We start from the raw sequence: 27,885 nt of genomic DNA on the forward strand, positions 1-27,885 counted from the left end.
CTGGGGCAGCTGAACTGAGCCAAAGAGTATGTGGCGTTTAACAGAAAGACTGAGTCAGCACACAATTAGTTTGCGCCGGCAAATGTTGCTTTGTCCTTAGCTTTCTTTTACGCCGCACTGCAGCAGAGAAGATGCTTCCAGAATCATCTCTTCCCTTGCCATTTCCCAAAAATCCATTGGGTTTGAGGTCTGAGCATCACTTCATCAAGACTGAGACAATGGTGCATTCTTCCCTCCTTGGTGGAAAAAGAACTGAAGATACAGGAACCCCTCCATGTGAGGACGGCTCTCATCTCCAACCATGTCGGGACGTCTTTCACAGCTGAGCACGACAGACTTAAAGGAGCCGATCTTCATCTTCTTCTTCCTCTGATCTATGTTGAACAAGTTGGAATTTTATTCCCAGATTTTACACAGTTCTCTTGTGTCCGAATAGCTGCATAAAATGCTGGTTAGCACTTTAGCAACTGCAAAACAAAGTACACAACCAAGCTGGCGACTGTGGAATGATAATGTTATTGCAGCTCATTTCGATGTCAGACATGCTCTAACAGGCTTCTTCATTGGTTCACATCTAAGCCAGAGGAAACTGTGACAATGAACTAAGGCCCCGCAGTTCTCTCTCTCTGTCTTCATTTTAAACTGAGAAGGAATATAGCCAGACTCCCCCAAAAAATTACACAAAAGAAGACATTTGGATTCTTAGAAAAAGTACTTTTATATTACATTTTAACCAGGAAATGAACAAGTACTCCGAACACAAAGCAGGAAACAAATGGAAAGCAGAGCGTTTTTGTATTTTTACAGCAATTATTTTTGTCAATAATGTTTCCTTATGGCTCTGGGCTGTGCAGTGTCATGTGACAACGTGGCCTTTCTTTTGGGAAAAGAATCTAAAATTGCTGAGCTCAGCAGTTCTGCTTGTAGTTGGTATTAACAGACAGCCTCACATGTAGCTTCCATGTCCTGTGAACACACACTCCTCCTATCGTTCATTATTTAGCTGTTGGTTCAAACCAATGATTTTAATTCATGGCCATTCAACACGAAACATCCACTAAATACACGAAAGCTGAAAAAATATTTGCAGTTAATTTGCACAAGCGCTTTTAAGCAAACACTGTTTACTTAACTTCTTTCATCCCCGCTTGTTTTCCTGTGTGTTCCTGGTTAGTGTTAGCACAAGGTTTGTCCATCATGTGGCAGACAGCGTTGTTTAAAGCAATATTATCAACATATATTCCCCCGGTACACTTCTTCAGCTCTGAAATAAATTCACTTTTAAGAAGCCAAGGCTTCATTTTCTCGTCCCAGAATGCCCTGAGGTGGGCAGAGCTGCTTTTGATGGGAAGGTGCTGAAATTTGTCTATATTTAACCGAGGACCAACTCACAGAGCGGGTACTCGGTATCGTGTGATCTCAGCATGCCAGAATGCTTCCTGCATACGAGCGTTTGATTTCATGTCGTGTTGCATTAGAAGTCCGAGCTGCGCCCTTGGATCGCTCAAGTGTGGTTGAGTCAGGGGTCCTGGGAGCAGATAAGCAGGTTTTGGAACATATCGCTTGACCTAAATTCTGATCACACTGTTTCTGACTCGGCTGTTCGACGCCATTTTGTTTCGATCACTTGTGAAGGAAGGTATTGGGGGTGTAAATCTATATATCTCTTCAGTTTAGCCACGATCTTCAGTTCTGTTTTCAATGAACCAGACTGGCCAGAAGTCAGGTACAATTTCACAACTCAAAACCTAAAAAGCCATTTTATGTGGTAGGCAAGAGCTACATTATAATTACGTACAGTTGAAATGAAATCCAGAAGTAATTTAAAGTATGCCAAAAACAAGACGCATTGGTGAAGGTGCAGGTGAAGGGAACGTGGACGGATGTTTGTGCTTCAAGACCAGGCGTCGGTGGTGGACATTGTTTGTGTAGGGTTTCCACCAGGATTCTTTGAAACTGTGGAACAAAACGGAGAACAATAGAGAAGCAAAGAAGCAGATGCCAAAGCCTTGACATTGACTGAATATTTGCTGATATTGGATTTTTCCTACCAAGGAATGCCACCGTTTGAGTTGGAAATATTGATTGAATTTCACACCCTTGAGCCTGTGTGTGTCATACAGTATCATGTGAGCAAGTTAATATTACACAGTTGGGGGTGATGTGACAGTTCGGCCTGAAAAGTGTGACTGGCCAATAGCAACATGAACATTAAGCTCGTAACTGTTGTGTCTTTGGATCTGTTACTTCAAATGTCAGCCCGATACAACAGACTTCTATGGCCGCAACCCTTCGGGAGTGTCACCCAAACTGACGTTTTTTTTTTCACCGCAACTTGGTGCTCTGTGAAGAAGAAAAAGCCAAAACTGCAGAATGTGCTTCTGTCTCCTCTGATTGGTCACTTGTGCAGACAGCGGAGGCGCAGTGACACTTCGATGCCGGAAGGTTACGAGACAAAGCCAAACAGAGGCTGGAGGAAGAGGCCCACTGTCCCCAGGACGCACACAGTCACAAACACCCAGAGGAAGATTCTGTCAATCACCATGGCGACGTACTTCCAGTCGTCCTCCACCTGTGACAAAAAAAAAGAGACTAAAACTGGTGAAAAATACACCCATGTTACAGAAGCAGCAAACTGAAAGTTTGGTTGAAGACCAAACAGAATGTTTGCGGTTGAGAAATGATCACAGTGACGGCTGATTCCAACCTCTGTTTTCATAACAAAGGCTCCGTAGAGAGCGATCACCCACTGTGTGGAGAAGCGAGGGCGAGAAGAGGGAGAGCAGCTCACAGCCAGAATTACAGTTGAGGTAACTGACACTACTGTTAACTCCTGCAGCATGATTTCCTTCCCAAGAGCCGGAAGTGTTTTTCTTTCCTTCATAAATGCGTAATGCAACAAGCATGTATGCTGTGCCTAAGAAGCTAGTGGGTTATTTCGAGTTTGCAAACTCCATCACGCTCTACCGTCAACGTGAAGGTCGAGTGAACTTGTGACTCTCACAGACTGCTGTCTGAAGTTGGCGAATTCCAATGTGAAACACCTAGAGGTTTTGCACACCATAAATTATTACCATAAAATGTCCTTTAGCCATTTGTTCCCGGTTTCACTCTGATGAACCCAAAGAATGTGTGGGAGGTTTTGAAGTTTGAAGGAAATAGAACAAATTCTACCCTGTCTATTGTTCACAGGTTGTTTTCTTGGGAGTGTGTGGGCCAATACTGTGCGCAGCTCCTTCCTACCAATGTACTGGCTCTCTCTCCTCTGTACAGGTCCAAACCATCTCCATCTAGCCTCTCTGACTTGGTCTCCTAAACACCTGGCCACATCTGCTACCTCCAGCTCTGCCTCCTGCCTTTTCCTCAGTGCCACTGTTTCCAAACCACACAACATTGCTGGCCTCACCACCCTTTTGTACACCTTCCCTTTCATCCTTGCCGACACCCTTTTGTCACACATCACACCTGACACTTTTCTCCAACTACTCCATCCTGCCTGCACCCGCTTCTTCACCTCTTTGTCACACAAGACCAACATGAGGTTTCATTGAAGTTCATCAAAGCCAGATGTTGATAGGCTTGTGAGGCTTCATAGAACAGTGTCCTCACTGTCAGAGCTCAGTAGATGGCACTCACTACTTTTAAATCTTTGGCTTAGAACAATGATTTTAATGCAACTTCACATCATTTTAAATTGAAAGAGCCACCTGTCGAGCTTTGAAAATGAGGACGTTTCATGAAGCTTCATCAGGAGATTTCTTATGGGATCTTAAACTCAGGATAACTTTTTCACAAGGCTTCAGTGGCCCATCACATGAGTGCTGGCTATTTTCAAGTGGAATTTTGACGCCGGAGTGAGGCATCTACATTGGATGTTGAGGCAAAGGTATGAACATGGACTCAAATGTTGTTGCACTGTGTGACATTCCCAAAAGAAGGGTTGGATATAGGACATGCAGGGAGAGACGATCATAGGCTCTCTGCTTCGATATTACTTGGTAGATATGGCACCTGATGTGGCTATGCTCTGTGCACCATAGCCAGCAGAACGAAAGGAGCACCACACCATGACTTAACCCAAACCCCGACCTGACTTGGTTTTAGGTGATGTGCTGCCCACGTGTCAGGATATGCCGCGGAACTGAACGCCTAATGCAACAACATCACTTTGGCAACGCTCAGGAATGCACCAGTCCACTTTAAAATAGTCCCACAATAGTCGCAATATTATAAGCGACAATGTGTTGTCTTTGCTACGTGGAAGGCAATGGGGACAAAAGTCCACTTTAAAATACTTGCTATTTGAGCAAGAATGTGTTGGTCAGTGAGCTGTGGAAATTCAAGAAGCAGATGACTACTAGCAGCTGACCTGCCAGCTAATCTGAAGCTTAGCTTAAACAATCTGGTTTATCGATAGTCTGAAGTCTACAACAATGTAAAAACAATGTCCATATAATTTTATGCTTAACAAGCCTGCCATGTTTTGTTTCCCAAACAATGATCATAGGCACCTCTTTGGCCTTGTTGCGGCTCCTCATGTTCTCAGCGATGTACTTGACACTCTCGACAGCCTGCTTGACTTCAGGCGACAGCACCGAAAAGGCCACGACCGAGTTGATGCTCTGCAGACTCATCTGTCGTGTCATGTTTCCCGTGTCTGTTGTCTCGATCGTTTCTCTGGAATGGTGAAAGGAGCACTTCTTCCCAGAGCAGCGCTCCATGGACGACAGCTTGCTGTCTCCAAATTCCAGGGAATTGAGAGATCCTGCAGCTACCTGCTGAAAGCACAACCGGAATGACATATCAGACGGGGCAGCTGCCGCACAAGACATATCCGCTCTTGTCACGTATTAGTGCAACACCTAAACAGGAGCACACTTTCCTTGACAGGTTTGTTATCCGATGGCGCCATGATAGATTCAGGTTACTATATATATATATATATATATATATATATATATATATATATATATATATATATATATATATATATATATATTCCAGTCAGAGGATCGTGGGTCCTGTCTATTTTAGGACAGACAGTGTAATCTACTTTAAAGTTCTTCAGTGCAGCCTTGTCATGTGTATCAATCTAAAATCCATGTAGTGCAAAAGTCTATCACATTCCACCCTTTGCACACTCTCTTCTTCAACTCCTTTCATCTCATCTATTTTCACTCCGCGTATCTTCCTCCTGCTGCTTGTTTTAGTTGAGAGGATGAATTGATCTAGTCGTTCCACACCCTTCTCCAAGTGTTTTCCGATGAGCGGAATTTAACGTTGCATAGATGCTGTCGTGCTTTGAAATGACAGATTTTTGTGTCAGACAAGTAAAAATTGAGGACACAAGTTTAAGACAGCTACAATAACTTAGGAAGCAAAATCGTTTTGGCAGTGAAGTTGCCTTGACAGCAAGGCTGGGCGACTGATAAAAAAACTGTCAGTGATGGGTTTGAAACATTTTGAAGTGCTCACACACGCCAATCACAATTTTGTCAAAGCTCTGACAGTCGAGTGAAGAACCTATCTCGGAAATCCACACTTCACCGATGGACTCAAATACCCTGATTTCAGGTTTTAAAAAAATAAAACTGCTGAAAATAAGACTATTGCATGAATATATTTCTATATTTCAGGTGATTTGTTTTGCTGCAGGTAACGCTGAGACAAATACATACAAATCTTAAATCTTATTTTTTGTCTTGAAAATCATTTCTCACAGAATCCAAGCTAGGAAGAGAAAGTGCCACCTATTGACCCTTAAAAGGATGAAGAATTAGAATTACATCTCGATTTGTTTCATGTTTCTTGCTTCGGACATGAATCATCCAAAACACTTTGGACACTTCACTCCAAGTTTGTTTTGATAGGTCTGAATCATGGCAGTAATGTGACTCCACACAATTTTTTTTCAACGCCGTAATTGTTGGGTTCTGCTCATTGGAAGGTCTTGAAGTTGCGGTGTGGTTGTGTAGCTCTTGGCGTCGAAGGCTTACCTGCATCAAACTGTTCTTCCTCTTCTTCCCTCCTTTCCCTCCTCCGCCTCCTCCTCCCCCTCCAGCTCCGCCTGCCTCCCCACTGCTGTCCAACCCCCCAGCTTTGCCGTCGGCATCAATCGGTCTCCGCATCAACATGAACCTCGGCAGCACTTTGAGAAACACTGTGCGTACCCAGCACGGCATGGTGTGGGTCATGGGCGTGCGGTAATGCACGTTGAGCACAAACACTGTGATGACAATGCTGAGCGTGACGAAGATCATGGTGAAGAGCAGGTATTCTCCGATCAGAGGGATGACCAGAGACGTAGAGGGGATGGTCTCAGTGATAACCAGCAGGAACACAGTGAGGGAGAGCAGGACGGAGATACAGAGCGTGACCTTCTCTCCACAGTCGGACGGGAGATAGAAAACCAGCACCGTGAGGAAAGAGATGAGGAGGCAGGGGATGATGAGGTTGATGGTGTAGAAGAGTGGCAGGCGCCGGATGTAGAAAGAGTAAGTGATGTCTGTGTAGATTTCCTCGCAGCAGTTGTATTTGATATCATGCTTGTAGCCCGGAGCGTCGATGATTTCCCACTCGCCACTTTCCCAGAAATCCTTGAGGTTCACCTGGTGATGGAAACATCAAGAGCTCAGTTTGAGTGCAAAATCTGAAATCAGCATATAGATGGATTTGCTTTGTTTGGCACCACAACACGGTCAGGATATACGGTAGGGGCCAAGAAAAAATAGGGGCGAAAATTCATAAAACAAAAAGCTGTCTAAGAAAAAAAAAAAAAACGCATGAATATAAATAATTACCTCATGAATCTATTTCTAAATGACTACTTTGGCCTTTGGTAAGTATTCCTGAGGCAAAGGTTAATGAACATGCAGATATTTGTGAAACTAAAGGACATAAAACATAGGTTCCACGACTTAAGCTACGACAAATGAGTAAATGGCTTTATTTTGGCGGCTATGTTTCGATACTGCAGGCTTCCTTGACAATGCTGAGCTGGCAGCAGTGAAGCGAAGGATTACAGGCTCGGAGAGTATTTATTTAAAGTGACACTTTTTTACTTTTAAGCCAGGCTAGATCATGGCCGTGGTATTATATTTTAAGCTCCTTACGAGTGTGAAAGTTCACATTTTTTCTTCATGGCTTGTGACTGGGAGGTGTCCCGCCGTGTGTTAATATTAATGTGTGGCTTTAAAGTGAGGCCCGTCTTTGTGGTGAAAGTGCCACGGGAAATCAAGAATCTGGATTTCCAGAGTTTGTCGACCCTTGCGCACCACAATATTCTGATTTATTTACGAAAGATTTGGCAACGCAGCTTTGCTAAGTGCCCTCTCTGGCACTTCTAACTTTTCAGACTTCTGAGTGTTTAAAATGTAGCTCTACGTCAGACTCTTATGCGGCTCTTCACCAAATAAGCCGCCAAACTGGCTGCGATTTCAGTCAAGTTGCTATTGAGATGATCATTTTACACAGGGAATAAGCCAAAAAAGTAACAGCTATTCCGGGAAAATGTCAAAATATTGTTCAAAGACTTTGACTCCCCCCCGCATGTTCAATGCCAATGTGAGTCGCGGTCCTAAGACTTCCGTCATCAGATCCACGATCAACACGATTTACATGACTCATGTAAATCATTGGTGTGAGAACCTGCTACAGGCTTCACGAAGTGAATATGTGATGTCACATGCAAGTCCATGTGAGGCATTGAACTCACATAGCTAACATTGGAACATTCCCACGCGACCCTCGTCTGACCATTATCCTCCATCTTTGTCTTTACTTCTTTAATTTCCCATAGAACAATTGAAAAAAAATTAATACAAATATACCAATTTAATAAAAAATAGTTGCATAGTGCATTCGACCCCGCATAGAAATGTGATTCATCGTTACGTCAGTATTAGTTCAGTCAACATAAAATATACAACTAGCTTCAGATCGCTTTTTTGGGGAAAAAAAAAAAAATAATAATAATAATAAAATTTTAAAAAAAAAATATATATATATATATATATATATATATATATATACGTAGAATGTTTGCATTCATTGCTGCTGTCAGTACCCAGGATAAAGCCAGAACAGAAATGTTACCGACGAAAAAAAGGATGGTGTTTAAAAATGGAAAAATACTACCGGATAGCGGGAACTTTTACAACAAAATAGACCCCTTCCAGACAACCCCTTATCCTACGCAGAGGTCAACACTGCCAATGCTGAATCATGGCTGGTAAATTCAGATTTGGGTCTGACGTCTTGAATATGCGCATGTCACTGTCTCCAAAAGGACATAGATTGTTTGTGAAAAGGTCATCATCTATTTTACAGATGAATGAACATAAAAAAAATTGGGGGAGATTTCTTTTTTTCAAGGAGGTAGCAGGAGCGTTTGCAGTCAAAATGTCATCCCAGCCAGGTCTTTTGAAATGAACGGCTCTCCTGAAACAACCAGAAACCCCTTCTCTGCACGCGCTCCCTTATTTTAAGGTAAATTTCAACTGACTCACAGTTGCTCTAAGGTTCCAAAAAGGGAAAGATATATGAGTCAAGCTTCAAACAACCCAATAAAGCCACCAGCCACAGCTTCCTGCAGAGCAACAGAAGGAGTGGAACGCTTTTTCACAATGACGCGCCACTTAAATGACAGCAGCAACAATTGGTCCACCACGCATGCAGGAGCTCATCTGTTTACGGATCACGTAAGTATACTTCAGCTCGGTCATAGACACTGACCTTGGACCCGATGAGCACCAGGTCAATCTTCGCTTTGTCATAAGTCCAGGAGCCGAACTTCATGGAGCAGTTCTGATAGTCGAAGGGGAAGTAGGTGATGTCCATGGGGCAGGAAGATTTGAAAATGGCCGGGGGCACCCACGTGATGGTGCCGTCGAATTTGAGCAGCGCTTTGGTTTTGTCCTCCACCAGGAAGTCGCCGACGGCACTGGAAGCATGGTGTGTGTGGGGAGAGTCAAGGGAGTTTGACACAGAGAAACGGTGAACGATGAACACGAAGGAAAACAAGACAATAGAACTTGTTAGTACTGAGGTTTGAATGAGCGCTAAACTCACACTTCATCAATGTAAAAGTATGTATCAAACGTAGAGGAAATGGGTCCATCCTTCTTTACAAGAGATTAAGCTACATGACCCAAAACACCGGGTTGGAATTCCCCCTGATTTTAGCTTCATATGCTTTGCTTAGTTTTGCCTCGCCACTTCCTGTTCTGTGCTGATCTCAATCTCCATTGACCGCCTTCCGGCTGCAAACAGCAACTGGTTTACAACATAGACAAAAAAAAAGGTCAGAAATCAGAACTGCAACTGATGGTCTTCCGCTCACTTGTTGTAGAGAACAATGTCGGGTCTCCAGATCTTGTTGGATGGAACTCGGATGAACTCTATCCCGTCGAACTCCACCGGCTTCCACTGCAGCTTGTAGTCGTTCCATATCTGGGATGATTGAAATGAACTGTATCAGCTGTTGCAAAACCTCAGCTCTTGTGTATCACTGCCTTCAAACTGACTCGCTTCAGCGGAAACCCTTGTGTTTACTGACTCCTTGTACAGCACTTGACCTGCTTTACCCTGCACCACCCCATTATTCACACACACGCTGATGTCAGTGGGCTTGGAATACACAAATACCAAAGCTCATGACCTCACATGAGAGTCGAGGATTTTGTTTGCCTGTCCTAAGAAAGGGTATTATAGGAACAATCTCCTGTGTTGATAAAAGAGTTGGAATAAAACTCGGAACCCACCACTGAGTCCCGCCACAACAAGAACCCTTGATGTTTCAAAACCAGTTACAACTACTGCCAAGTTAAAATGGCAACATGTCACCGGTGAACTGTGTTTGTTCAGGTGTAAACAGTATGTTTTTTCAAAGTATTTTTTTTTCTTTTCCTTGGGCTTATAAGCCGGAAAAGGTTACTTTGACAACAACTGTTCATATAGGAAGTCATCTTTAAAATCCCCACAATAAACTTAGATTAGTTAAATGGCATTCAACTGAAAAGTGGTTTGAGTTTACAAAAAAAAATTCAAAACACTCAAACACTCAACACTAGAAATAAAGAAAACGCTTCACAAAGCTGTTTGTTGATCACAGCTAATCCTATAGTCATGAATAAATGCTCTTTTAACTTCGATAAACAGACAAGATGAATGAATCTCTGTTTTCATCTGCTGTTCGTCGAGGTAGTGACATATTTCAGCGAACAAATAAAGCGATTTTCTTCGACATCTGTGAGTGATGAGGCTCTGAGGACGGATTATTCCGTCAACAAACCTGCGGGTAAAATTTCAGTGCCCATGGAATCCATTACTCTTGGCTATTTGCATGCCATTCAAGAGGAACTCATTCATTAGCGAGGCAGATTAATACCCAGTTATGACCCGAGAGCGCTTTAATTCACCACTTCATGCTACACTAGCTTCGCTCATTTATCACCACGGGGAATCCACAATATGCAGGGATGAGATTCTAAATGGGACGAGCTGTAATGTATGGCTTTACTCAGATGGAGAGTGGAAATGTCTTTTTAATGAAACCCTCCAAATAAACCTTTATTTTAAGAGATACTTGGGTCGGACATTTATATTTGTGTGAAGCACTGAAGAACCCCTCCTCGATCTGCCAGCTTTTCCACGTCCATCAGTGACAGCACTGTTGACACGGCGCCTCATTTGCGAGACCATGTTGAGCCGCTGAACCAGTGCAAACCTTAGAAGGTCTATTTAAATGTCACAGCTGCATTTAAGTCCATTCAAAACAATATGGTAGAGTGACCAGTCAACATCACGTAGCTTCCTGGATCAATGGAGCACAATCTAAGAATGAAAACCGGAGCGAGGAGAGAAGGCTGTTCATTTGAGGAATGAGGTCAGAGAGGTTAGGTGAAGGCTGGAGAGCAGTGTCAGGAGCGCGTGACTGCTCATAATGCCAGTATTGATTCGCATTCGCAGATCGCTGGGATTTTATTTGCATTTTTAGTGTTAGATTTCTGTGATTCTTGAACACAGATATGGAGAGGTGACAACACACACCCACATGATCCGCAGGCAGCTTGTGTATTCTTCTTTATTAGGGTTTTAACTCTCAAACACTAGCCCAAATTGTACATGTCCTTCCTTCCTTTCCAAGGCCCAGTGGTGACATTTCTTTGGGTTTGTTCCCACACACAACATGTACTTACATGTCTGAGCCACAGATTGGTCTCCATGATTTGATTCACCTCATCCTGCAGAGAAGATCAAGGAACGTTCACTAGAGCCACAATGACAGCAGTATTTGTGAGATTTTATGTAGTATCTTTAAACAAAATAGTCATCCAGCTGTGTGCACAGTGAAGGATTAGTCAGGATATTTTTTTTGTTCCATAATCAGGTCAGAAATGAAACAAGACCCATTAGTGCTTAATCTGAGGACTTCCATCCCATACTGACACCACAGCAGGAGTTTCTGAGTCATTTTTGTGACCTACAACAAGTAATACTGTCCTCACTGCGAAGGCCACATACATGAGTCCAAAATCTGAGTTGTGACCAGCGTTCCATTTGTTTAGAGATGGAAGTTTTCTCTTCACTCATCTATCCTCTCAGCAAGAAAAATAGTATACTTAAAGTGCCTTTTATCAAGTATACTCAATTGATAAAGTATTGCAAGTATACTCCAGACAAGAGTAGTAGTTTACTACAAAGTATACTAATTTTATACTTCTTATGACTAAACTGGAATATTTTATGTCCAGTAAAGTACAATCTCAAGTATTCAGCAAGTGTACAAGAAGTATGTGTGTTTGATATATACTTCAAATTTTATTAACATCATGTTAATAAAAAAATAAAAAAACATCCACCTCATCCAAATGAGTACACGTTCACCGCAGAGGTGTCTATAGTTGGCTAGGATTATCGCACTACTTCATTCTTGTTCATGTAGCCCACACCACTTTACATATCAACTATGATTGATGGTCGTGATGGCTAGATGAGGTATCATGAAACAGTATTGCAGGGTTGATGAAACAGTGTCCTGATTTTCAGAGGCCACTAGATGGCGCTTTTGGTTTAGAAATGATGGAAGGTTTCATTGATTGAATTGTTACAGCACTGTTTACAGCAGACAGTGCCATCTGGTGGCCTCTGAGAACCAGTACACAGTTTCATGAAACCTCATCTACCCTTCAATACTGTGTAATGAAACATCTACCAGCATTGATGGCAGATGGTCACACTCACAGTGGCAAACTATAACTAAGTAATTCAATGAAAGTACTACTCAATAACTCTGAAATACTAACAAAACAATATCGGTGTCTACGTGACTTTTCTACAACTATTCACCCACTCCCATGATCCATTGCACAGTTTGCTTCTGGCTCGCCTCAATAATATACTATGATACCTAGGAAAACAGTAGTACATTTGAAGTTAATCTTATACTTTCGTGTAAGTATATATAAGTATATGAAAAATAAACATGAAGTATACTGCCTCAGTTTTCTTCTAAGTATATTCTTGCTTTGTTCACTGCCTTTTACATGGGACGGCAAAATGTTTAAGCAATGAGAGGCAAAGGCATAAATGTGTGTCACAAACTTACAACTTTGACCAGCTGCGAGATGGAAAGCTCGAACTCCACGCTGACGGGATCAGAGACGTTCTCCACCGGTCGGATGAACTGATTGTATCGTCTGAACAGCTTCCTGAACAGTCGGTCCTCTGCCTTGGAGGAGAAGCAATCTGAGGCACGACAGGAAGAGATGTGTGTTAAAACCAAAATGGTCTATGCGACAAACGTGAACAGAATATATGTCATGTAATTGTATTTATCATTCTTTCATCTTTTTTCGTTTTCTGGCGCTGGGTAGATGAGGTTTCATGAAACAGTGTCCTGATTGTCAGAGGCCACCAGATGGCACTGTGTACAGTAAAATGTTTGGACCTGAAGAACTAACCTCACATCATTTCTAAACCAAACACACACCCTGCAATACTGTTTCATGATGCCTCATCTACCCATCTCTTGTGTTTTCCCTCTATTATGAGTGTGGCTCAAGTGTGGCCACTCCTCTTCTCCCTTCTTCGTTTTTTTTGCCAAATCCGAAGATGGAAAGATTAAAGCATACAAAACAAAAGAAAATGCATTTTTATTTTTATTGTTTCCAGTCTTTTCAATTCAATTGTTCAATTTTTTTTTGTTTCTCTGTTTTTTTATTTATTTATTAATTTAAAAAATAAATAAATAAATAAATTATTTGTGTTTTTATATTGTTATGAAACAAAAAAATGAAAGCACAAAACATACACAGGTTTTGCTCTCGGTTCTTTTTTTTTCACATTTTTGTTATAAAATTCTTATATAATGAAACAGCAAAACATATACAGATTTGTTCCACATTTAGAAAAACCAAGCAGCAAGTGAAACCAGACTGATAAAATTATCTTTAAGTCATTGGGCTGGTTCAAATGGGATCACTGAACCGTCCACTGACATTCCCATTCCTCCTCTCTCAGGGTGCACACTCATCATGATATTCCGAAGACATCTGCGCCGCGCTGACCTTTGACACTCTGCAGCGCTCATTCTCTGAGAATATCTATTTCTGGTTACTTCACTCTACCGTAAGATGTTTTCCATTAGCTCCGGAGTCTAAATCAACCTGCAGCAGGCGACACCGTGACATTCATTCCGATTTCCCACCAGTTTAATATTCCCACACGGTCTCCCACTCCACAACGGGAAGACAACAGCAACTGCATTGAAATATGGAATTGAATACTTGAATAACTGAAAGTTAATTCAGCCTTTTTCAGGTTGTTCTGTTCCCATAATGTGACAATTGTTGTCAGGTTATAGTGAGCTAGCAACGCTGAAGGCCCGCGCCTGCACTGGTTTGGTGGGAGTTCAGCGTATTCCCTTTTTTTATTATGCGTTGAATGCGTATGAAAATAGATCTTGTTCATACATAAGCCACACCGGTCAAAAAGCCGTGGGTGCAGTGGTGCTATCTGCACTGTAGAAAAGTCAGTGGTGCTTAAAAATTCACAAGGATCACTTCTTAACTAGTTTTGAAAACGGGGTCCAGCATGGACACTGACTCATGAAACAAACTCACGAACGAAGCAATTTTCTGAGCTTGAATCTTGAACTCCTCACATCACATTAAAGTGGTTAAAATGCGTTGTTTTTACGCCCACATGTCTGAAGTTCCGACACCACAGCAGGTCTCAGCTGCTGCTTCTCGTCTCTGGTCCTCCAGGAGATCGGCTCTAGGGGCGGAGCTGTGGACATGCAGGCGAAAACAAGGCTCAATATGTTGGCTGCATGACGCTTCTTAGCCTGTAAAAATCCATACATTAGCTGCATTGTTATATAAGCCGCAGGGTTCAGAGCAGGAGAAAAACAGTAGCAGCTAGTCTGGAAATTACGGGAATTATTGTCTTCAATGTTTGCGGATTATCTGAAGACAAACAGACTCCAACAGCCAACGAAGATTAAAAATCCATTTTTAAGTAAAATGCTTTTAAAAAGCGAAAAGATTTTTTCAAGGCGATGAACAAACATCCGATCAAATTAAAATGACGGCTGTGTTTCATAAGCCATAAACAAACATGACGGGAATTTGACAGTGAGTCTATTTTATGACAGATGTCTGGCTTTGAAGTTTGGGAATAATAATGGCAGGCGAGGGCGACGTCAGATGAGAGAGAGGCAGAGGTAACTGACTGCACTGAGGAATTTACATTTCAATAACAACTTAAGGCTCTTGTTGGCGGGACACAGCACTGCTAAATATAGAGAGGCCATGACTCCGCTGCTTTCCTCTGCCAGCAAATGACTTATGTCAAGAAGGTCTTTGGGATTTTTTAAAAATAAAAGTTGCCCTCTAAACAACAAAGCGTGAATCCACGCTCGACAATTTTTAGGCAGATACAGACTGTTGTGTCATTTCTTTTCAAAGGGAAGCGAATCAAAGAAAGTTCCCCACACAGTTTGCTGCCCCACGGCAGCTGAGTCATGGCAGTTAGCAGTGTCGATGAAGATATAATCACCTACTCCTCCTCCTTCTTTGAGTCTTTATAGGCGCCACGCAGAGGCCCCCACTCACTGCTGTGCAACACTCTCTATTAATATCTGGATCAATGGTTTGATCTGCAGAAGTGCATTCGATAGCGTCGAGTTTTAGATTATGCAAAAATTATATTTTTACAGAGTTGACTTCAAAAGAACCATCTAAATCTTCTTGTCGACCACTGTGCTTCTTGTCGGAGTTGCAGGGGTCTTAACCTTTTTGATCTCGGGGCCCACCTTTCCCAGAACAGATGACCGGGTCCCATTCAAGTAACAGTACTGTTTCATTACTCTTGATTTTATTTGTGATCAATGACCGTATTTAATCTACTTACATGTAAAAAAAAAGATATTGTAAGTCATTCATCACATTTACGAAAGAAAAAAAGAATAGCGAACTGTTGAGAGAATTAGAAAAACAGAATAAAATTCTGAATAATATATATTTATCATAAAAAATGTCAAAATATCACAAAATAAAAATAATATATTTTATTTGAACTCCATAGAAGATGTAAGTAAAGTGTAATTGAAAGTATCGCCAGCTGCTTTCATGAACAGTTTTTACTGTTGGGGGTCTGGCATCACTTTCCTTATCATCTTTTTCTTTTCAAGAACTTCTCCATAGTTGCTAACTATCACAGATTTGCAGGTGTCAAGTCAATTCGTAAAACAAGAAACACTTTTAGCGGCCCTCTGGAACAGAAGTGGGCATTTAAATTTCCCGAGGGGCCAGGTTATAGGTTGTTGAGAGGGGCCGTCACGGAGCGGGGCCGAACGGAGGGTAAGAGAAAACTGAAAATAAAAACCAAGTGATGACAGCATGTGAGATTATGAAATGATGCTTTAAAAATGCACAGAACGTGTCGGTTTGATGTGTTTTATTTTATTTAAACCATATTCCATTTAAAGATTCTCAATCTACTTTAAGGGACGGAAAAGGCGAACAATAAAGAGAATTAATCAAACAAGAAAGTAGTGTTTCAGTTGCATCATAACAAATGAAAAACAATTCACAAGACAAAAATGTCAGAGAGAAAAACAATGTCAGTTTCATAGTTTTACTCTGACTCCACCGGGGCCACATAAGTACAGTCAAAGGGTCACATTTGGCCCCTAGGCTGCACTTTGCCCAGGTCTGCTGTACAAGGTGCTTGTGGCCCGACAACAGGCCCTGGCTGTATGGTTAAGAGTCACTTCTCTGACTTCAACTGACTCGCACCCTGCTCGCTCCTCTCCACCAGTTCCACCCTGTCTGCACTCTCTTCTTCACCTCCAGTTTTTAAAAATGAAGATTTTTTTTTTGTTTTTTTTCTCCAAAGGCCTACAGCTGGCGCTTCACGTGTTATTTAATTTGAATGATTCACATGGAGCCATCTGTTTCAGCCAGAAAAAAAGATGCCTGATGATGCTTCATGACCATTATCTTGAAAAATATTTCAAACCAAAATACTTCAGGAATCAATGTTGCCTGCAGTGGCACTCCAGCATGTGCCAGATGTCAACTAGCAACAGAGCCATTTAACAACACAGTGATAAGTTCATCCAAAAAAAATAAAAAAAGAAAGCGATTTAACAGAATTATGTGTAATTATTCGGTCGTAAACGTTGTATAAGGAAAGCATAGCGCCCCCTCATCCGGGGCTCCTCTCGCACACACATGGATGTGTTTCTCACTGGCACTAATAAAAGATCCAATGATGACAGAATTCCCCTCCACCCACACAATAAAATGCATGACAGTTTCAAGCTGCTGCTCGGATCAACACATGCTACAAACAAAAGAAGAGCTTGACATGTTTTTTTTTCTGCAAGCCTTCAAACAAGCTTATTTGTTAACAAAAACCACACGATTAACTGAATTATGACCCAAAAATCCTTCATCCAAAAATGCAGAGGCTTGATGTAGAAAAGTGCTCAGAGAGCGCAGACCTCCACCGGACCCCTCACATTACCTCACTACCTTTATCTCAACTATGTTGGTTTAGAAATATCATGAGGTCTCATTGAATTTGTTCAAGTCCAAACATTTTACAGCACACAGTGCCATCTGGTGGCCTCTGAAAATCAAGACACTGTTTCATGAAACCTCACTATACATTACTACTCATACACAACCACTCAAGTCAACGTCAACATTGACAAAGCTAAGAGTCTGAAGAGATAAGACCATGACCTGCAGGAGTAGAAAAAGACCAGGGCCATGCTGTTTGTGTGATGTACCACACTAAACTATAGTAAAACAGTCCATGAACATAATAAACCGACAAGCTCAGAGAAACGTAATGTTCATACCTCTTTTGTGATTGTTATTTCCTTAAAACAGCATAGCAATATATCGCGATATAGTCCAGTACTAGTTTTCTAGACTCCACACAATCTTATCAAGGCACCAAAAACACAAACTTACACAAGATTTTAGCGACAAATAAAATAAAAAAGGTGATGAATTCTAAACTTAACTTCATGATGTGACAATAACAGCACAAAACATTTTTTTTCGCAGCAGTTTCTATTAAAGTAAATGACAAAACATTGCCCTCTTCATGATTTTGCACGAGCAATGGTGTTTGAAGTTCATTCTAGGTCAGAGGCACGAGACCTGAATGTACTAAATCACACAGAATTCAATTATTCATGTTTGCATGCCGAATCCGACGAAACTCACTCAGAAAGTGAGTTACCTCTAAAACACCGATCCCGAGAGATATTTGATGCACTCAGGACGTGAGATGGAGGTCAGGGCAAACGTGAAAACCAGAGATGGTTGTCAGGAGCACGATGGAGAGAGAAGGATGAGGAGGAGCCAGAAGGCCAAATCGGTGAGTGATGGAGAAAAGGAGGGCATTTTATGGAGCGTCTGAGAGGAAACTACGTGAGAGCCTTTTTAGCCTTGGTGCTCCCTGAGTGCTCGGATGCTTTCAAATCGGGGAGGGAGGAAGATGGAGCGCAATAGCAAGAGAAGGATAACCACTTTCAACCTGAAGGATGTAAAGCTAGGCTACGAATGAGCTTCACACACGCCTTGGTTTCAAGCACAGGCTGTTGAATTACGAGAAACAAACAACTTATTTCAGGACAGATAATTCTCTTTGGCTGATGTTGGAATCACAGACCGCCTCAAAGTACATGCAAGTGGATCCACGTGACAGGTGTTGTCACAGTGGATTAGAATTTTTTTTTTTTTTTTTTATTTAAATTTTACATTTATTTATTTCAGTCACGTGACACCGTTTTCAACAAAAGTAGAAGAAAATATTTCCCCCCAAGCCATGTACCGCTAGAGGTCTTCAGGAATATAAAATGAAAAAAATGGAGAAAAAGCCTCGTATCAACACTAGAGTAACAAAGCTTACATCATGTAGAAATGGTGTGGATGTTGGAAAAGCAAACGCAAATGAACAAATGCAAATTGTATTTGAATGAAAGGGAGCGCTGTACTCATACATTGCAACGGTGAGGTCGTATGGGATAAAAAAAAAAAATATATATATATATATGATGCTTCATGAAACAGTTTCCTCATTTGCATCGCTCAGTAGGTGGCACACTTTCTTTTAAAAATACCTCAGGTTTCATTAAAATGGTTGTTCAAAGTCCAGAATTTTAGAGCACAGAGCGGCATCTAGTGGGCACTGAAAATAAGGACACTGTTTCATGAAGCCTTTTAAGATGAAACATCTCCTGAGATTGAAAGGAAACAGAGAAGATGGGAACTTGAGCCACGGTGAGACAATTGTATCCCAAGAATAAGAGTTAAAAAATATATTTACCTACCTAAATTACATGAAAGCATATATGATACAAAAACCTCACAACTATACGCACAAGGTTGTGGGGGCAGAGGATACATGGCTCTCCTTGTCCTTACGGATATAATCTCTCCACCTCAACATGGAGGAGCCGCAACCAGTTCATGACGTTCCTAGGAATAAGCCCCTGCTTCAAGAGAGGAGGTTTTAGTACTTGGATGTCCTGTTCTATAGTGACAACAGATATATAAGCCAAATGTTTGCTGTGATAAAGAATCTGTTGTCCATCTACATGCAGAGACATTTACCTGCAATGTAGATTTCTAAACTCATCTACACAGAGGGAAGTGACAACTGCAACAAGGTACTTGTCTTTGAGAGGACCAGCTTGGTCGCCTGGGTGAGACTCAAAGTAAAGCTGCTGTTTCTCCACTCTGTGAGGTGTTGCTCGATGATTTCCAGGAACCTTTTTTAGATGCCTCTTTTTACTCGCTTTGTGGAGACTGTTGGAGCTGGAGACTAAAATGTAGCCATGAATAAGCAACAACTCAGTAAAACTCTGAGCTGAATGTTGCCACAAGAAAGCCATAAGACTCTGTCTCTTTAGTAAGGCATGTTAAAATGCACTTGCAAGCCTGTTTGTTACATTCCATCGTGTGCTTTGCTCCATGTCGGTACATTAACAAATAGTTTAGATTGTGGTTGTAACATCCCTTCGTTTTCTATAGGTGTAGGAGGGAAGCTGGAGCAAGTGGAAGCATGTGGCTTAACACTGGGATTGGAAAGAAGGGAACTAAGACGACAGGGAGTCAGAGGAGGGAGTTAGCTGGCTGTGCAGGAATGCATGAGACAGGTGCGCCACGGTGAGTCTCCAGCTTCAAATTTGTGTGCGTCACTCCGATAGACTTTTATTCTGGAACATGTAAAATGGTTTATGACATTCACAGAACACAGCACATGTCCGAGTATCCCCAAGGCCTCCGCTGTGAGAGCAGGGTTCGACTAAATATTTAAAAAGTCATTATTCCAGACCACTCGAAGGTCTAAATGGTGCGGGTTTTCTCTGTCATTTGTCCTTGGATTTTTCAGTGACGTGCTGGGATCCACGAGTCGTCTGAAAGTGCATGAAGGAAATAAGATGCAAAACAAGATGACAACGCGTGAGACATTCTCCTCAGTCAACGCTCCTCCACGGTGCCCTCCTGTGCTGTGTAACTAGAGTCCAAGCCCAGAGTCCACACACACATGCGGTGTGCAGTTCAATTCCGGGATCATCACTCATGCGTTCCGCTACATTCAAAGTCAGTTTCAATGATGAGCGGCCACATCAAGGGATGACCTACACGCAGAAACCATACATCAGCACATGCTCACTTCACGCTATCCATCAAGAGCTCGCATTGTTTGCACACTCTCGCAAGTTAATGCAAATATTGTATGTTTTGCCTGTTGCGTGTACACAGTGCAGATGAGGTGATACGTTATAAACTCATGTGCTAAAACACACATCTGTATTGAATCATTCACTGAACAAATATATTCTGTGCATACACTGAAGTTGTCCAAAAACCAAACCACTGGAGGTATATGGACACAGAAGCTGGCTTTTGTGGGCAGCCCCTTAGGTTTCCAGCAAATATTCCATTCCACATAGCTGCGCTACTTTCATTCTGTCAAGATGAGAGGCGTACGAGATGACGTACGGATCAGCTATCAACTGGGTGTGAATTCATTGGTGCTGTCGCACAGATGAGACAAAAACATTTATTAAATAAATTAAAAGCAAGGACCTCTGCCAAGCAACTCATTTACATCCACGTTGTACTCTTTTATGAACCAATATTATTGCCCAACATGTATTTTATCTGTATAATTTGTTACTTTTTTTTAGCATTTTACATGTTGTTGATTGCAATGACTTAAACGGGACAGTAGGTGGTAGCATTCTGAGAAGCCTCACCAAGAACCGGATTTGCAGTTAAGTTGGACAAAGTATTCTTCAAATGACTGAAGATACGTAATATACAAATACTCTTGATGGTTAAGCAAACAGTAGTGGTTGAAGAGTGTTCCTGGGCTGATGAAACAGTGTTCACTAGAAGGTGCTCTTTAGAAATGATGTGAGGTTCTATTGAATTCGTTGCTGCAAGTTCAAACATTTTACAGCAGACAGTGCCATCTGGTGGCCCATGAACGTCAGGACACTGTTTCATGAAACCACCCTTCAATACTGTGTCGTGAAACCTTCACGAGCATCAGTAACAATAGTTTTTTTTTTTCTTGTTTTTTTATTTGCCAGTCTGACGGAGAGAAAAGTTGTGTGACATACAATGCGTGGAGAAAAACCATCAGAACTGCATGAGCCGCCTTTGCCACTTCAATACACAAGGTCTTTGATCAAGCGTCTATCAGAGCCAGTGGCAAACAAAGCCGCTCCAGACGCCACACACGCAGCATGTGTTCCGACTGATAAATCCTAAAAGAGTCTATCAGCAGCCTGGCATCAATCTGATAGCCGTGATTCACGCCCCCCCAGCCAAATGTTTACGTTACGGCTTTGAAATGCCACGGCGTAATTACAGTCGCCGCATCCGTTCCTGCGCGTGGCTCCGGGTCAGACGCTGCTGCAGCGGTCACTGATTAACTCCTGCTGTGCATTCGATTATCGCAAATCCACCAGTTGCCCCCCTCCACCCCCCCCCCCCTTTTAATACATTTTACCAAGTACTTGATCTTTCGTTTAAACTGCTTTTTATTTACTTTAAATGCCAAAAAGTGACCTTTTTTGCCATTTGTTTTGATTTGCTTTAGCCCGAATCGACCAGGTGACCTTTCCCCGAGTGTGTTCAAATTCTTGGTCGGTGCAACATAGGTTACGCAGTAAAGCTTGTACACCTTAGAACACCACCATGTATTTTGCTTCAATGAATTGTGAAACAATATCTACATTACATTTTCGCAGTGTAATCGTGAGACGCGCTGACGCCATGGTGTTGCAGATTTTTACTTTTTGTATTCGGTAAAAAAGCTAAGCATTGTGCTGGCCAACAATTGGCATGTTTCTACGGCGGGGTGAAGGGGAGGGGCATGGCGACGACCAAATTCAAGATGCTCATACCGTGTCAGAATGTTTCAAACAAAAGTAGCAGAGTTGATGAGTTTGAGGATTATTATTTTTATTATTTAATATTGTAGAAAAAGTGCGTAAATATATGAACGTAAAGATATGCTAGGTGGCTTTGAATTACTAGATCAACGAGGATGTTCAAGATAATAAACAAAGAGCGCCCTCTAACGGAATATAAAGTTACTACAAAATATGCTTGGAAAAAATAAACAGATTAACTGTTCTTAATATTTGAAAAGTCGGCATCATCACCAGTAAAATATGAGTGATGGAAAAATATAAGCGGATATATATTTTTTTTATAATAAACTAGACTCATTTCACAATCAAACTCTGCGCCTCTGCGTCGCTCCATATATACGAGACGTATTTTCCGTCTATTCCTGTCGGGAGTTTATTTTTACCTGAGTGAAACACCTGGGGCGAAGCGCAGTTTATTCCGTCATAAAAGGAGGCAGATTTCCAGATTAAACAAACAATGAGATAATGAGTTTTTCACCCAAAGCTACGAGCCCCAAAAAAAGTCTTGAGTGAGTCAAATTCTATTCAAGTTCCCTTGATTCAAGGGTATTAACTCCCCGCAGAAATCCCAACACTATACACAACGTTATCTCCGCAGCAAAACCACGCAGCTGTCAACAGAAACAACACATTCTCATCGAGCTGCAGAGGAATAAGGCTCCAGCCTCAAAGCAGCATTTGCGTTTCTCACGCATGTAGTTGCCCCAGTTAACACCTCCTGGATAGTTGCCTTCACTTTCCCTCCCAGGTCTTGGTTGGAATGCGAGAAGTTAACCACGTCTTGGTGGGGAAATGTCATTATTAGACGGTGAACTTGCCCAGTGCAAAGTACTTTAAGTTGGGATGTTTGCAGCGCGTTTGCGCTTTTACGCACGCAACTACGCGGGGGACGGACACACACACTACTCGCCGTCTCAAAACAGTTTCCTTCCGCTTGAGTCCAGCCTGAATGACTTTTGCTCACCTCGGACGGTGAAACCAACGAGCGTCAGCAACAGCAGCGTCCATGTGTCCGTCGGCGGCAGCATCTCCGTCGCGCGTCCGACAGCGGTCGAGGTGGCGTCGGAGTGAATAACGGTCTGCGCACGTCTTGTCTGTCTCCAGATTCCGCCTTGTTGATCTGATCCCAACTTGACTCCGTCCCTCCCCTGTGAGGCGAGCGCTCTCAGCAGGAGCGTCTACCCACACCCACTGGCGGGGGAGGAAAGCCAACCCACCCAGACACTTTCTTCCATCTGGACCTCTGAGTGACGGAGGAAAAACCGCACAAATCATCGTGGAGCTGTGTCTGTAAAGTGTGGATGCACCATCACATAAACGCTTTATAACTTTACATTCATTGAAGCTGAAGTGTTTTCTACAGTACTGCATAAACAAATATGTATTTATTTCCCTCATTGATTCAATTTTTTTTGCTGATAGCGTCGACCAAGTTTCATTATAGACCTCAGTTTTGTTTGACAGGTGAAGACCTGACTCATAGCCAAGAACTAATGTAGGAACATTTATGACGATTAAAATGAGTGAGATCAAGCGTCCCAGAGGGAGGACTTCCATCTAGTGGGCTCTGAAAATCAGGACAGTGCTTCACGAAGCTTCATCCTCAAACCATGATGCTCAAAACCATGCTCCATTTTCTTCCCTTTGTTTTCAAGTTTTCTCATTTTCTTTGTATCATCTGACTTGGTTTTCGGGTGTCTTTTATTTTTATTTTTATTTTTATTTTTATTTTTATTTTTATTTTTATTTTTATTTTTATTTTTATTTTTATTTTTATTTTTATTTTTATTTTTATTTTTATTCACCTGGGCATTCAATGGACTGCACGTACTGTTGCACATTCACTGAAAGCAACACCTAAAATATTCAACAAAGGATGAGGACTTCTTAAACAATCCAAACCTTGTCTACGTGTCCGAACACGAACGTATTGAATGACGTCAATCCTGACGCGAGGCAGCTGCAAACCAACCGGGAGCTGTCTGAGGTGCTGAAGTGCTCAGCTCCACCTCGCCACAAGAAGCGGCTGGATTTCGGTGTGGCTGTCAAAAAGGCTTTAATCCGAAGACATCCTGATTGAGAGAAGTTTCAAACGAGCTGAGCCGAGTCTTCTAGCGTGCTGGCCTCCCCAGGTGGATGTTTACAAACTCACTGCTATCACTCCTTATGAAGTTTAATTTTAGCACCTCATTTTTCACGCTCAGTTCCACATCATCAGTGTAATTGTGGCAGATTTGCTTTGCTGAGCTGCGGAATGAACCAGACACAACCTGGGGATGTTCCACTATGACGTTCACCGCCTCCTACAGTGTGTTAGGTGACATGCAGAGCAAATATGGAAGCGCTTAATCACACTCTGTGTTTTGTTTTCTCCTTCATATTCTCTTTGCGTATAGCCAAGGGAAATTTGGTTTCACAAATATAGATATTTTTACATTATATATTTTATATTTTCCTTTCGACTTCTCCCCTCAGGGGTCTCCACAGCGGATCATCCTCCTCCATCCGTCCTCTGCTTCCTCTTCTCTCAAACTTCATGTCCTCCTTCACCACCTCCATCAATCTCCTCTCTGGCCTTCCTCTCCACCTTCTGCCTGGCAGTTCCAACCTCAACATCTTCCTACCAATGTACTGGCTCTCTCTCCTCTGTACATGTCCAACCCATCTCCATCTAGCCTCTCTGACTTTGTCTCCTAAACGCCACCACATGTGCTGTCCCTCTGATCTACTGCTTCCTGATCCTTATCCATCCTGCTCTCTCACAGAGAGAAGCTCAGCATCTTCATCTCTGCTACCTCCAGCTCTGCCTCCCGTCTTTTCCTCAGTGCCACTGTTTCCGAACCATACAACACATATATATATATATATATATATATATATATATATATATATATATATATATATATATATATATATATATATATATATATATATATAATAAATCATTACATTACATTTCATATGTATATATAATGGTATGTTTTATTTTGTGTTTTTATTTTATGTATTTATTTTGGTTCATATGTTGTTGTATATCAAAAAATGTGATACTTGTGCGGTGAATTAAATTTGATACTGTTATGAGTCGGATTATTTATAGTTTTAATTTGCCTGGCTGCTGACACACACACACACACACACACACACACACGCTCCCATCTTCATCATTTCTTCATGCCTGGTGTCACACTAATCACCTTCCTCAAATTTCCACAAGAGCGACATTATCACAACATTCCTCTGGTCTCTCTTTTTTTTTCAGGGGGTTGATCAGATCTAATCCCGTCTGACGAGCGCCACGCAAACAGGCCAGATGAAGGGAAACAGAATGAGAACAGCAGAGATAATGTCTTTCCGCTGTTGCCGCTGTCACCGCCTGAGCTCGCCGCGTGGCGTCCCCGCACGCTCGGCTCTGCTGGGCTTACCAGCGAGGAGCATTCAGAGGGAGGACTAAGGTGGGAATCGATGTTTCTGCCAGGACGTCTTAGTGTGAAGCACCGTAACCGCCATCCTGCCCTCTGCGATGTTTAATTCATGCCTTTGCAAAAGTGACACAATGCGACTCGCGTTTCCTTTCCATTCCTCTATTCACACAAAGAAATTTTAACTATCATTTTCCCGATTTCGTCAACAGTTTTTCGGATCCTCTCCGGCTCACCGCCGCCACCTCACATATGCTTCCCTGCACTCATTCCACGCTACCTTGGGTGGAAGACACATAAAAATATCTCCCTCGCAACAACTCTTAGGCCACCCTGAATTATTCACCACCACATATCTGCACCACATTCCTGACCCCAAGTGAAGTGCTTTTCTTTTCAAGTCCACCCCGGACTTTTTAAATGCGTTTTCTGATTGTCTCACTGCAGCATCGGGGTGGAATATTCAGGACACGCGCAGGAACAGCTTCCCCGACTTGCTGGAAACCATACAATCAATGCTGCAACCATTCACAGGAAGTGAAGGTGACTAATGGGGGCGCAAATGCTTTTTGCATTTTTTAGTCAGCTGACCCTGACTCCTTAGCAACACCTCATTCTCCACAGCCACTGATATCATTGGTTGTCTTCATCATCTTCTGGACACCTGGTGTGTCTCCTCTTCCTGTGTCCAAACCATCTTTCCTTCCAAACTTCTCCTCATGAACTGTGCTGACCTACCACCGAATAAAACGTGCTCCGTCCTCCATTGAATGCAGATCTGACCTCACATTTCCTCGAAAAACCAGCGTGTTTACGAGACCTCCCGCAGCAAAGTCAAACTTCAGTTTGACAGCAACAGAGTAAAAATAAACATCCTGAAATACATGCTGCTTTGCTGCCCCTCTTGGGATGCTGAATGTCATGTGGTTCGCTTCCTTTTTAGCCTATATGTCGGCGCTTCAATTAATCTTAGCGGACGATGAGGCTATTTCCCCCCCCCCCTCCGGGCAAAGAAACCACAGACTCAGCGTATTTTACAGGCTGTGATGTTTTGGAAAGGTGAAACTCGGTGCTGCGTACCTTCAACGTTGGGGGCCAACCTGCAACAATCCATACAAATAAAGTCATGACCAGAACTGATGGAGCTCCCGGCATGTCACATGACACCAAGGTCATGTGACATGAAGGGCTGCCTCCATATATTATTATGGATGATACATGATGAGGTGTGCCATGGCATGTTCTGATCTAGTGTTACGGTTTTTAACATTCAGTGTAAACATTAGATCTGTCTTTGGTGTGATAAATGACACCCATTGTGATGCAATAATGGAGTGATGAAGCTTCATGAAGCGTCATGAAGCAGTGTAGCGATCTCAGTGAATTGCAGTTCAAATTCAAAGATTAAGAGAAGACAGTGCCATCTAGTGGCTGCTGAAAGCAAGTGCACTGTTTCATGAAACCTCATCAAAATACTTACTTATTTATTTCGTCTTTCTTAAACTCAACACTTTTATCCAGCCTTTTTAAAGACAGTGATTTATTTTCACTAACTGGCAGCAGGGCAGATAGAGGGATCAGAATTAGATTTATAAATCTAAAGTGACGGCAGGTGTGCTGCTCCGTGGATTTAATCCAACGCGCATGGAATCACTTTGGCTCTTATTGTTGATGATAGGAAGCTATAAACTGTCCGGCGAGCAGCGGTGGAGAGGAATTCTCAAATGGCAATGTTGCTACGTGGTAAGTGGCGGCTAAGAGCATCTCACTCCTTAATGCTTCCACAGCGTATCTTTTATTGAGCAGAGCGGCTGGAGAGAGGAGGGGCTTTACTGTTAGAGAGAGGTGTACAGAGGCTGGAGACCAGAGGCTTTGCGTTTGTTAATATGATAAAATAATAAGTCAACAATTGCTCCTCGTGAGAGCTGTTAAGCTAGTGATGGGTTTTCTGAACCGAAAATTTTAAAATGACTTGATTTGTGGAAGAAAAACAAAGTTTGAAAATGCTCAGTAGCTTGGCGCTAATAAACAATTGCTCTCACACAAGCTAACTCCAGAAAAAAGTAGGTGACATCCAGAAGTCAGTATTGATGATAGAAAAAAAGAGTCAGAAAAGGAAAAAAAAAATCAGCAGAGATTTCCGTTTTGAGATGTAGTTATCACTGAAGAAATGCGTGACACCTCAGGTCACTGCAGCGTTGGCGTACGCATCTCCGACAGCTGAACTACCTTGTTCGATTGTTTGACCCAGAGAAGCACAACAACACATCTGTCAGCCTTCATCCTCCCATCAACCTTCTATTGAGCGACTGCTGCCGCACACACACACACACACACACACACACAGCGGACGCAGACGCCTCACACACACAGCGGACGACCGCCGTAAATATGTGTTTTGTCGATAGCTGTCCGACACCGAAGAGGCTTGCTGTGCTTTTGCTGACTCAGCAAAAGGTCTCGTGGCTCACTTTTGCTGAGATA

General features: G+C 42.3%; 1 protein-coding gene across 2 annotated transcripts; it reads right to left on the reverse strand.

Moving 5' to 3' along the window:
* Positions 1 to 734: 734 nt before the first annotated feature.
* Positions 735 to 23,166, reverse strand: LOC128754383 (neuronal acetylcholine receptor subunit alpha-3-like). 2 transcript variants are annotated; one of them, XM_053856961.1, is made up of 8 exons: positions 22,944 to 23,166; positions 12,608 to 12,747; positions 11,199 to 11,243; positions 9,341 to 9,450; positions 8,734 to 8,941; positions 5,997 to 6,608; positions 4,512 to 4,775; positions 735 to 2,572 (listed from the first exon to the last, which is right to left on the reverse strand). In XM_053856961.1, exons 1-8 carry the CDS (start codon positions 23,005 to 23,007, stop codon positions 2,447 to 2,449), a joined length of 1,569 nt encoding a protein of 522 aa, XP_053712936.1. In that variant the 5' UTR covers positions 23,008 to 23,166; the 3' UTR covers positions 735 to 2,446. The 2 variants fall into 2 exon arrangements, with proteins under 2 accessions (XP_053712936.1, XP_053712935.1); XM_053856960.1 differs by having other exon boundaries at positions 4,512 to 4,778.
* Positions 23,167 to 27,885: the final 4,719 nt, after the last annotated feature.

Source organism: Synchiropus splendidus, chromosome 2, assembly GCF_027744825.2.
Source record: "Synchiropus splendidus isolate RoL2022-P1 chromosome 2, RoL_Sspl_1.0, whole genome shotgun sequence".
Taxonomy (NCBI): Eukaryota; Metazoa; Chordata; class Actinopteri; order Syngnathiformes; family Callionymidae; genus Synchiropus; species Synchiropus splendidus.